Here is a 12,104-nt window from a genome sequence, read left to right as displayed (position 1 = left end):
AGCTGTGATATGAATCATATTGAAAAAGTATGATGAATTTAAAAAAATGAGAAAATCACTCCAACATCGTTTAGTTTAAGTTTCACTAGGAACAGAAAGCTGCTTATGGTTTAACTGGAGCATATACTTCTGCTTTGGATTGAAGACTAATACACAAAAATTCGAATCAGTTTTGCTAGCATGTCAGCCAAAATATTGAAGTTAGATGCCACATCAAAAGGAAATAGTAATTATAAAGAGACTGGAAATTATGCAATTTCTTTATCTCAATTTTGGGAGAAATATGACATAAAGCATGCAGTTGAAGGCATCATTTCAGGGAGCAACAATGAATATTATGTCTGTAGTATAGCAAAACTTTTACTTCGCTATAGAAGTACGTTTGCAGGATCTGAATAGGACATGTATGGAGATGTAGAAGAAATAGCTGTCTGCGGGAGTGCTGACACTGTTGCTATTCAGTGTCACTGAATAACTATTCACTCTACATATGCAACCAGAGGAGCTTTGTGAAGATGAACTTATCAGCGTAAATAAGGAAAGTGGTTGTGATGAAAAGGATGAATGTTCCAGGGGAAATGACTCTGGCGAATTTTTCACATTAAAGGAACTCTCGGAGCTATTTCACAACACTGAATATGCAAAGGATAAAGTTTGGAAGCTAATCCAAACTTAGAAAGGAATATGACAACTTGCCAAGATAGAAAAGATACTTTGTATTGTAAATTGTATGAGAAGGCAGCAAGCACTCTTCAATATATTCTTGATAAGTTTTTTTTCAAATAATTAAAATACTTTAATTTTTATGCTTCAACAACGAAGTGCTAAATAAATAATAGTTTTACTTTTTAACAATTGTCCTGTACATTTATAACTGAAAATAAGAGAGTTTTTGAAGTTTGGACAAAAATTTTTAAGGGTTACTGAAGAATCATAATTTTTCCCTTTGAAAATATGATCATTTTATATACAGTTTTAGCTTATATGTTTATTTTTATGGTTCTGCACCACCGTACATAGTGACAAATGCCTGTGTATCTTTCTCTACTTCAGTCTTTCTAGTAAGGGAAATAACAGTCTCATTGACACAATAGAAGATTTGCCCAATTATCTTTCTGCTTTAGCCCCTTTGGGGAGACTGACTGAGATTCCAACTTTTATGAAATTATTTAGTTTTAGTGTTTTGCATAAAGTTTTGAAAAACTATGATTACATTATAGATTTTCTTATTTGCAGTTCTATTTTCCCCTTAATTTTCTTTTTTTTTGACAGTAACTGTTTATTGCTTGCTTACTCTGCAACAATTGCTTCCTAGAATAGTGTTTCTCAGTTCTTGTGAGATACAATTTTTGCTCCTTGATTTATACAAGTACATTTATACTAGTTGGGTAATGATCTAAGTTTTAATATTTGTTTTTTAAATTATACTTTAAGTTCTAGGGTACATGTGCACAACGTACAGGCACTGTCACTTTTTCATTTTTAATAATAAAAGTTTAGTACAGCAAGAGACAGTGTTCTTGTCCTCTCTGTCTCTCTCCTTCCCTACCTTCCATTTTTATCTTCATGGAGATATATATAATTCCTAATGATTTGATAAGCTGAAGGTAAAAGTTTTTAAAAAATTAGTTTCATATTGCAGGACATTAATACATCTGTTTTTCTCACTTTTTCCTGCAATTAAATCTAAAGTGTATTAGTGATATGGAGTTTTTGGTATTTGTTCTGGTGGTTAACTTGGTGTTAAAAGCTGCTTAAAGTTCTATTTTGAGTAAACACTAAGTACTACTATGAAAGGCAGAGCTTTCTCTTCTTAATGATAATGGTAATTATAATAATGACTTATAATTTTCAACCGCTTTATAGCTTACAGTGCACTTTTACCATGAGTTTTTTCATGTCAAGTTTACATTGATGTAATCAACATGAAAGCAAGTATTTGTACTTCAGAAATGTGGAAAGTGAGACTTTGAGGTCTGTGATTTGCCCAGGGTCACTCAAGGAGTTTACAGTCTTTTACTGATAGCCCTTGGCAGGCTGAAATGTAAAAGACCATATAGTTTTGTAGTGATAAACATGGGCATGAATCACAGTCCTGTAACTTAGTAGCTATGTGGCTTTGGGCAAAACCATTCTTTTTGAAAATCAGTTTTATCATTTGTTATATGAAGGTTGCTTTGAAATTTAAATGCAACAGTATAGTAGAGCCTAGCTTAAAGTTAAGACATTGAATAAATAATATCCACTACTATGATAATAATTGATATAATAGCATCATCATCAGCTCATTCTCAGGAGGTTGATTTCAGTTTTTGAGTGAAATCAGCTAGCTATTCACTATATTATAAATTATGTTGGATGTCTCTTCTATACTTTGTTAATATTGTGTACTTACAGGTATTTTAGAACTAACAATATCAGATTCTAATTGCCTGTTTACTTACTTTCCCCCCACTATACTGTAAACTCCTTTAGAAAATAGGTGGGCTAGCAGTTTGCTTTTTACCTTATGAGTTAATAAGAGACCGTTGAATGCTTTGAACTCCCCAGTGAAACACTTAATACTCCCATTAGGTGTTAGTGTTACTAATAATATCTATCTAATTTCTGACACATTATTCTTAATAGATCTTGCTGGCCTCCATAGGAATCCTGATGTGCTTTAATGAAGTGTAATTTTGAAAATGACTAATACAGCTTGACAGAAAATGATTATGTAATTTAAGTGCTTAAAGTTCATGTATTACACTTTTCCTGTTTGCTAGAAGAGGGAGCTGAGTCCCAGGGGATTAGGTGCTTTCTCTAAGGTCATGCTGGTTGGTGGCAGGCCTTTTTTTTTTTTTTTTTAATACAAGCCAGGAAAAGATTAGTGCATTAAAGATTATCAAAATAAGGTGATGAGTATTGCTACTTAAGAAAAATCCAAACCTCTAAGGCTCCTTTTGCAGTACAATGTAATATAGAAATATTATGCTAAGAAAATGTGAGATTTCATCTGTTTTATCATTCACCTGGAAGTGCTTGAGAAAAAAATGGCATTAAACTTTAACTTTTATTATAGCCATTAGAGATTACAAAAGGTAGGAGGGTGGGAGAGGGGGGTGAAGGTTAAAAGATTACCTGTTGGTTACAATGTTCAGTCTTTGGGTGATGGGTACTCTAAAAGCCCAGACAGACTTTAACACTACATAATGTATACATGTAAGAAATCGACACTTGTAATCTGTATGCCTATAAAAATAAAAATTTTAAAAAATATTTTTCTGCCTTAAAAAACAAAAAATCCTTTAAATTTTAAAAAAGAACAGAAAGAAAGAGAGTATACATTCCAAACTGTTAGCATTGTTTCCCAAGGAGGCTGAGAGAAGGGAGAACTTGTTTTTTCTTTACATACTTTGGTAATTGTTAACTTATTGTGGTGACTATATAATGGGTTTGTAATTTAAAGCCTATAATATAGAACATTGTTCATAAAACAAAAAAAATTAGAGATGCAAGCTGAAGCAAAGTATGTAAGGATGTGTGAGATAAATCTGTTCTCACTGACCTGACTTTTTAGAGGGACCAAATTTTATTTCTAAAAAAGAATTAAATTTTTATTCTTCCTTAGCAAGAATTTAGGGCAGTAGTATAAGAAATAGTACAGTGAATTGCATGATTAATTATCATTTAATTTGTGTAGACAGTGTTTATTACAAGAATTCATAGGAGAGAGATCATAGCAATATATAGTTGAAATTATGAATACTAGAGTATAATTATTTCTCTTGTAGATTATATTTTTTGTTCACTGTATTTGAAAAGTTATCTTCAGAGCTTACCAACTTTAGCTTTGCTATGTACCTGATCATTTTTGGCGGCCAGAAGGAAGCCTTGAGCAAGTCATCCTCAAGCACTTATAGGAAGTATATATTTACTCCTTAGTAAGCTTACATTTGGACAGGACCAGTGATCTTGCTCATGTAAGCATTAGCCATGATACTAGGAGAGTAAACCTTTAAAAAACAACAAGGATCAGAATCACAGCTGAGTGGTTAGCTGCCACTACTTTGAAATTGAAAAAATCTTATGTTTAATGTAGTTATATTTTTTACCCTTTCTATAAATTATTACACAGCATATCTTAAAATTTTGGGAAGCTACAATGAAAACATTCTTGTGTGTGGGTATGCATTGTTGGCAGAGGGACCCTGTGGACAGATTACATTGCTTCTCAAGTTATGGGACCTATAATATAGCAATATGAATTTGAGTAAATTGCTTAACTTCTCTGGATTTCACTTTGCTTACATGTAAAGTGGAGTTAATAGTAGCCTAACAAACATAAAAATCTTCAATTTAGCTGAATTTTAGAGCTTATGCAAATCCTTTACAAATAAAGTGGTAGTGTTGATGGGATTCCTAGAGCTTCTCTGGCATCAAGAAGCACAGAACAATATTAAATAGTTAACAGTGTATTAATAATATGTTGGATATGATATCTTCACTAATAGCACATTTAGTAATAAAATTTGTATAACTTTTTTTTAAAACGGAGGATATAGTATTAACATGCTACTTAGTGAACATGACTGTGGAGGGCCAGGGTAATAGTTTGCTTTCTTTTAAATCTGGTTGGATGCAAAGAGAGCATAGTGTCATCTTCTTATTTTTAAAAACCTCCTTTTTGGTTTAACTGGGTTAATGGATTTTGACCTATATGTTTGGAATAAGTCTAAGGCAAATAAAATCTCTTATCTTCCTAGAAACTAATTTGTTTCTCTGTACCATATTTTCTTTCAACGAACGATTTATGGCCACTTTTATGGCAGTTTCTTATCATTGGTAATCTTTTACGTGCAAATAAAGATCTGGAAATTTATATGACTTATTTCTGTGTGATTTTATTGTGTATCTTCATAAATACTTATTTCTAGTGTTCTTAGAAAAAAACTAAAGCTTATTATAAATACAGAGCTCAGATTGTATAGTTATTGTAAAAAGGCTTTTTGCTCACTGGGCTTCTATATATTCTTGATACCTTATTTCTCCTTTTTTCCCCCAATATTTTCAGATGTTTTGGAATGTTATTAAGCCCAGGTCGAAACGTGAAGAACAGTGACATGCATTTACTGGATATGGTAATGATAATCTTAAGCACCTTAACCAAGTATAGATGATAGTTATTTTATATTTTACAAGTATTTTCTGTTTACAAATTTTGTCATATTGTCAAAATTATTTCTTGCAGCTATGTGATAGTAATAATTAAATTTGGAAACACATACTTAAAATTGTGAAAGAGGAATTCAGGACAGTTTCCACCAAAACAGTCATATGCAAGTTGAAAGCAAATAAAAGGATTGTGTTATGACAATGTCCATTTATTTTTTTGGCTTCTTAGAAAGATGTTTTTTCTTTGAACCTGTAGTAACAAGTACATAATTATAACAAGCATCTCCAGAGTGAATATGGTGCCTTTCATTTATTTTAATGCCCTGCTATTAATTTGAGTTCGTGACGGATACTTTTGTTTTCTTTAAAGTGTTTCCCTTTCTGAATTTCTTCTTGATTACCTGTCTTTAGCAAAGTATATTTATTCTAGGAGTAATATTTATTTAAGGAATGTCCTTAAAGGTTAATATATATTCAACAGTTGATATTTAGTGTAAAAGTAGCAAGCTATTTTAACTTTCAAATAGAAATACCTTCTAATATTGCAATTCGTGAAAACATTTAATTTGTGATTTAGAAATGTTATAGGAAACTAATCATCTTAGAGTAAGTGTAAAGTTTCTTAGTGAACTGAGGTTCTTATATTTAGTGATAGTAAGCACTATATGTTTTCATCTTTTCAGCTGTGTTTTGCAAATATCAGTTAAACATTACTAATTAGGTCAACTTTTTTTGAGTAATTTCATGGTAATATCAATATTGATTTTATAGCAGTACAGGAATGGTTTATTCAGGCTTTTGGGTACCTGTTTGTCTGCTAAGTGTTGTGTGAAGTGCTGAGGTTATGCATGTGAGTAAAATATAGCTCTTACCATCTGTGGGTTCATGGTCTTGTGGGAAACAAACCTTTTCAGTATCTGGTGGTACAACGAGCCGTAGAAATATAGAGGAAGCACTGCCTGAATAGGTCAGGTAAGGACAACCAGTTAAATTGAGTATGAAAACATAAATTAGATACTGATCTATGTCTCTTACATCTTTTTTTTTTAAACTACATATCAGTAATGAAAGTGGTTTTACCTAAGGCAAGTCATTAGCATTTTGGAGCCCTGAAAATTCCATGAGGAAGTAGATTAGGAGGATTGAGGTATTAAAAACTTTTAAGATCCTAGGTCCTAATTAATCATAGTCTTTCAGAGTTTAAAGGACTAAGATGAATTGCTGCAGAGATTTGTCCATAAAACCTAAATTCAGATTACAGAATTACAGAACTGGTATAAACTTCTGAGGCCCCTTCACTGTGTCTCTCTAACTTTCAGAACAGTCCTCCCCACCTTCGAGTCCATATCTAAATCAAAAGAGTTGTGAGCATTCATGCTCTCAGACAGAGAAGGGGCTTATTTGCAATAAATAGTTGGGCAAATGAGAGGCTTGTATGTGCAATGATTATCAGTTGTGATTTGTTATTACCCGGTATTGTTAATCTTCATAGTGGACATTAAACCTCAGCTAGACTACTTCTAATGAAAAGAAATTCATTGCCTTCTGTTAAAGTCTAAGGCACAGTTCTGGTTATTACAAAGTTATTTTTTTATAATCACCTGAAATCATAGTTCTTGTAACTTTGCCTAATTAGTCTTAATTCTGCCCTCTAAAACAAGATATTAATACTTTTACTCCTTCTATGACACTCCCAAATATCATGTGATCCTCATGAAAGGAAAGTCCTACCTATAAATGAAGATATATTTTTCAGTGAAATAGCCAGATTACTTATATATAACAGTCACATGCAGAGTAAGAAAATTTCCGTGAATGATGTGCTATACTTTGAAGGTCGTTCTGTAAGATTATAATGTATTTTTACTGTACCTTTTCTGTGTTTAGGTACACAAATAGTATTGTTATAATTGCTATAGTATTCGGTACAATAACGTGCTGTACAAGTTTGTAGCCTCGGAGCAACAGGCTAGGTGTGTAGCCCCTATACCATCTAGGTTTTTATAAGTACAGTATATTCTATTTGCACAAAGAAATCACTTAATGACACATACCTCAGAATGTATCCCTATCATTAAGCAACAGATGACTGTGTGTGTGTGTGTGTGTGTGTGTGTGTGTGTGTACATACACAGTTTTTTTGGGAGAGTACAAGTAGTAGAGACTCCATTTTCTTCCAATAATGAGAATATATTTGGTCAAGATACTTGTAGGAATAAGGAAATTAGAATTTTATTTTTTATTTTTATTTTTTTTGAGATAGACTTGCTCTGTCACCCAGGTTGGAGTGCAGTGGCACAATCTCGGCTCACTGCAACCTCTGCCTCCTGGGTTCAAGTGATTCTCCTGCCTGATCCTCCCTAGTAGCTGGGATTACAGGTGTGTGCCACCACATCCAGCTAATTTTTATATTTTTAGTATAGACAGGGTTTCGCCATGTTGGCCAGGCTGATCTCGAACTCCTGACCTCAGGTGATCCGCCTGCCTTGGCCTCCCAAAATGCTGGAATTACATGTGTGAGCCACTGCACCTAGCCAAAAATGAGAATTTTTGATTCACAGTCCTGGATTCCTGGGAAAAGCCTAACAGTAAGGTACCAAGAAAAGCAGAAAACTCAGTAGAACCAGGTTTCTTGGAACTGGAACATAATTTAAAATTTTAAATTAAAGTCCTAGAGATTCCTCAGAAAGTTTGTGGATCTTTACAATTAACCATATATTAACACTAGACCAGTAGCTATACCCACAGTTAAAAATACATTTTATGTTGTAATCTAGCATACTCATAATGTGTATGGTGTATGTGCAAAAAAGCAAAAGTAAAAGTTTCATGAAACAGTTTTACATGTACGATGATTTCTGCTATTTTCTCTTCCACTTGCTCCCTCCCCCACTTACTGCCTCCCAGTATCTGCTTTTGTTTTTTTGTCTGTATAATTTATAATTTTTAAGGGTTTTTTTTTTTAATGTTTGTTTTCTCCATTTCTCTTACCACTTAACAGTTTTCTAATACGTTGTACTTTATATATTTTTTCCCTACTTCATAATTGTTATAACTTTGTCTTATATGTGGCCTACCATAGCCTGACTCCTAATGAAAACCTTTTAGCTTCCACTGGTGACTGCCCACTTTCTTTGGTATTTGTTGATTGAAAGAGATTTTGAGCACTCAAGCACAGCACAAGTTCTGATCTTGAAATGGATTGAATTCTTTTTGGGTCAGAAACCCGTTCCTGTACCAAACGGAGCCTTAATTAGGGAGTAGAGATGGAGGATGGGGGCCTGTGTACATGCCTGTGTGTGTGTGTGTGTCCTGTTCCAAATGGAGCCTTAATTAGGGAGTAAAGATGGAGGATAGGGGCCTGTGTACATGCCTGTGTGTGTGTGTGTGTGTGTGTGTGTGTGTGTGTGTGTGTGTCTGTAGAGGTGGAGAAAGAGACCGTAAACATGGTGTGTTGGTGAGTGGGTTTCGTTTACAAATGACCTTGAGTGTATTTCATATCTGGAATGCATAGTCCCTGCACTCAAGCTACACAATCTGATTAGTGAAGTATTACTAATACACTAGAAAAATATACATAGTAATTACCACATGACTGACACAATTTTATAGGGGGTTCAGAGAAACATCTGTGAATGGGTAATAATGAAAAAAGGAAAGTTTTTCTCTTTGTTTTAGTCTGACCCTTTTAACAGTCTCTATTCATAATGTGAGGAAATTGCTACAAAAATTGAAGTATTGTAGATACTGTTCATTTGCATGTGGAAATACTTGTATGCTGCATGTTGTTCTTTCATGGAACAACATCTACCCCTCTCTCCACATACATATCCACAAGCTATAAGTAGCCTTGCTTATAGGAGTTGCTGGCTTTTTTAGTGAGAGTCGGCTTAGTAAAGTCTTAAAGAATGGAGGAGAAGAGGAAGGAGAGAAGGGAAGAAAGAGGGAGTAAGTGTAACAGTAGAGGGAGAGAGTTAATACACTTGGATGTTGCTTACAAACCAAAATTAGTCTCCTAATACTAATTTATGATTGTAAGAAAGTATACAAATACCTGACATACAGAAAATAGAAAAGTGTTAATTTTAAAGGTATTAATGGCCATAAACAAAATTAATATTTTAAGAATTCATTAAAAATTAGAATATTAGAAGAAAAATAACTTTCCCTACTGTGATTAGCTACTAGTTCAGTTTAACTGTCTTCAGCTAATTCTATATTATTGTTTTAATAGAAACCATATACATCCTATGTGTATATGAGATTTGGACAGTTGGCATCAAGATCAAGTTAAATATAACTTTGTAACAATATTATGTTTTCGTGATTCAGCATGTAAGTGTATGCCTCTTTTTACCCAAGGGTACATGTCTTTAAGTAGAAACCATGCTTGAAGAAAGCTGTAGAAGAATTTAATATTTAAATAAATGCCTTTGTAGGATGAAAAGAATTTACAGTGGATATAAAGCTGCTTGACTGTAAATCCAAATTTTAATACATTGTATTGCTTAAAGTAAGATATAATTTAAAGTAGTGATTTTTTTGATATCTTTTATCAGTAATTACTGTTTGAATTTTTATAGGAATCCATGGGAAAGAGCTATGATGGGAGAGCTTATGTCATCACTGGCATGTGGAACCCCAATGCACCAATATTTCTGGCACTTAATGAGGAAACCCCAAAAGGTGACTTTTCTTAAAAGATCCCTTTTGTTAGCTTTACATTTTATATTATGATCAATGTTGTTTTGTCATGTTTTTTTTAAAAATGTGGAACTCACTTAAAGTGAACATATTCTTTCTATTGAGAATTTGAGGTTCATTTTTGTTCTTTATGCTTCTATGGGGGAAATCTCCACTATTTAAAAAAATCCTCCCTAAAAGATATGTGAATGATTATTATTGTTATTATTTTCAGAGACAAGATCTCACTCTGTTGCCCAGGGTAGAGTATAGGGGCATTATAGCTCACTGTAACCTCAAACTCTCATGCTCAAGCAATCCTCCCACCTCAGCCTCCTTAGTAGCTATTAAATAGAACTACAGATGTGTGCTGCCATGCATGGCTAATTTTAAAATTTTATTTTTGTCATGCTTTGTTGCCCAGGCTTGTCTTGAACCTTTGGCCTCAACTGATCTTCTTGCCTCCCAAAGCACTGGGATTATAGATGTGAGCCACTGCACCTGGCCTAAATTAATTTTATTAGATTATAGAGAAAGCATTTGGGCTTTGGTTTTCATATATCACTATAGAGTTGTTTCATTTGTGGAGACTAGTGATAGAGAAATATTAAAGAAAATGATGAAAAGGAAATATTTTGGAATTTTGAATATTTAAAAAATATTATTTTAACTATTTTTGCATTATAGTTTACTTATAGTTTTCCATTTATTAATTATTGGCTCCAGTCTTTTGGCCTTTGGGATGCTAGAATATATATGAAATATTTCAGTTGTAGCAAATAGTTTCTTCTTAGTTTTTTACATTTTCATATTATTTATCATGTCTAGTATTGAACAGAATGTATAAATGTTAGTCACATTTTTCATTTTTCCATTGTGTTTTTTCGTTCCTACTTCATCCAGATAGCTGTTAATTGCCTATGTTTTTTGCCCCTTCATCATCTACTTTTAAACTAAATTTAAAGTTTTACCTGGTAAGTTACATTCCTACCCTAACTGCTTTACTGTCGTTAAACCATTAATTCATATTTACAATATAATGGATCAGTTTGTTTTATCATTAATTTTGTATTATTTAGTTTATACCCACAGTAGACTTTTGCTTAATGACAGGAAGCATTCGTGAATACTGATATGAAAATATAATATGTTTATGAAGGGCATTAAAATGATAATTATTCTTTCATTTCCTTAAAGAGAGTATTCACCATTTATATAAATCACATGCATTTAATCATATATTAAGCTGTCTAAAAATGAGGGCTAAAAAAAAAAAGATTATATAAAATTTAACTTTTCATTTATTAGCAGTAAATAATTTTTAGATCCACAATTTGTTATTTCTGGAGATAGGCTTGCAAATACCTGTAACCTTCTTTCTTATACCTGTTCAGAAGGAAGCCACGAAAATGATAAAAATAAGCCAGTTGACAGTTTTGAAGAACAAAATAGAAGAATTTTGCATATCAAGTTATAAAAGTAGTTTTTGTGTTTTTAATGTAACACCTAGTTTAGTTTCATTTTGCAATAAAATATATATTTGGTCCACAAATAAAAGAAAATTTATTCATAATTTATTAAAATAAACTATATGATAGTATATTATAATAATATTCTGGTCGAAAGTATACGTTTTAAATTTAAAATTATCTCATATGCCACACAAAAATGTTGCCCTGATTTTTAAAATTTCTAAATGATGTCCTTGAAATTACACATTACTCAGAAAATTTGTGATCAAATAAAGTTTGATATTTATGGAAGACGTTTAGGCCCTGAGAGATGAAAATTTCTTGGATCTTTCCACTGCACTAAGATTCAGTTGAGTGTTATATTCTGTCTTGTGTTATTCTTACTCTTTTCTCTAAGTTCCTTCAGGTCAAGTACAATGTCTAACAAATTTTAGTTTCTCTTGAATTGGCAGGTGTATTTAGTAAGACTGTAATTAGTAAGAATGTAATAAAATTGTTATTGAATTTAATATAAATAGAGAAGTAGCTGATGAATCTGAATGTTATATAATATTTAAAAACACTATTGAGGGTTTCCTCCAATGGTGGCCTTGGTTATTTCGACTTTCCTTTAACAGAGAACTAAAAATTGTAGCGAAAATAAGTTTTAAAAAATATTTAAAAAGGAATGAGGAAATTACAAAATAGTATGGAATGACCAGGCCATAGATTCAAAAACCTCAATGAGGCCAGTCGTGGTGGCTCACGCTTGTAATCTCAGCACTTTGGGAGGCTGAGGGGGGTGGATCACCTGAG

General features: G+C 32.6%; 1 protein-coding gene across 1 annotated transcript in view; it reads left to right on the top strand.

Moving 5' to 3' along the window:
• RABGAP1L (RAB GTPase activating protein 1 like) overlaps positions 1-12,104 on the top strand; it is an 802,566-nt gene that overhangs the window by 111,110 nt on the left and 679,352 nt on the right. Inside the window, exons 8-9 of the mRNA XM_025368997.1 lie at positions 5,054-5,120; positions 9,738-9,840. Of these exons, the coding sequence (XP_025224782.1) occupies positions 5,054-5,120; positions 9,738-9,840 (170 nt within the window). The remainder of the gene's footprint in view (positions 1-5,053; positions 5,121-9,737; positions 9,841-12,104) is intronic.

The sequence above is a fragment of the Theropithecus gelada genome, chromosome 1 (genome assembly GCF_003255815.1).
Source record: "Theropithecus gelada isolate Dixy chromosome 1, Tgel_1.0, whole genome shotgun sequence".
Taxonomy (NCBI): domain Eukaryota; kingdom Metazoa; phylum Chordata; class Mammalia; order Primates; family Cercopithecidae; genus Theropithecus; species Theropithecus gelada.
Note: the sequence above shows the minus strand (reverse complement) of the source record. Positions and strands in the feature narration are given on the sequence as shown.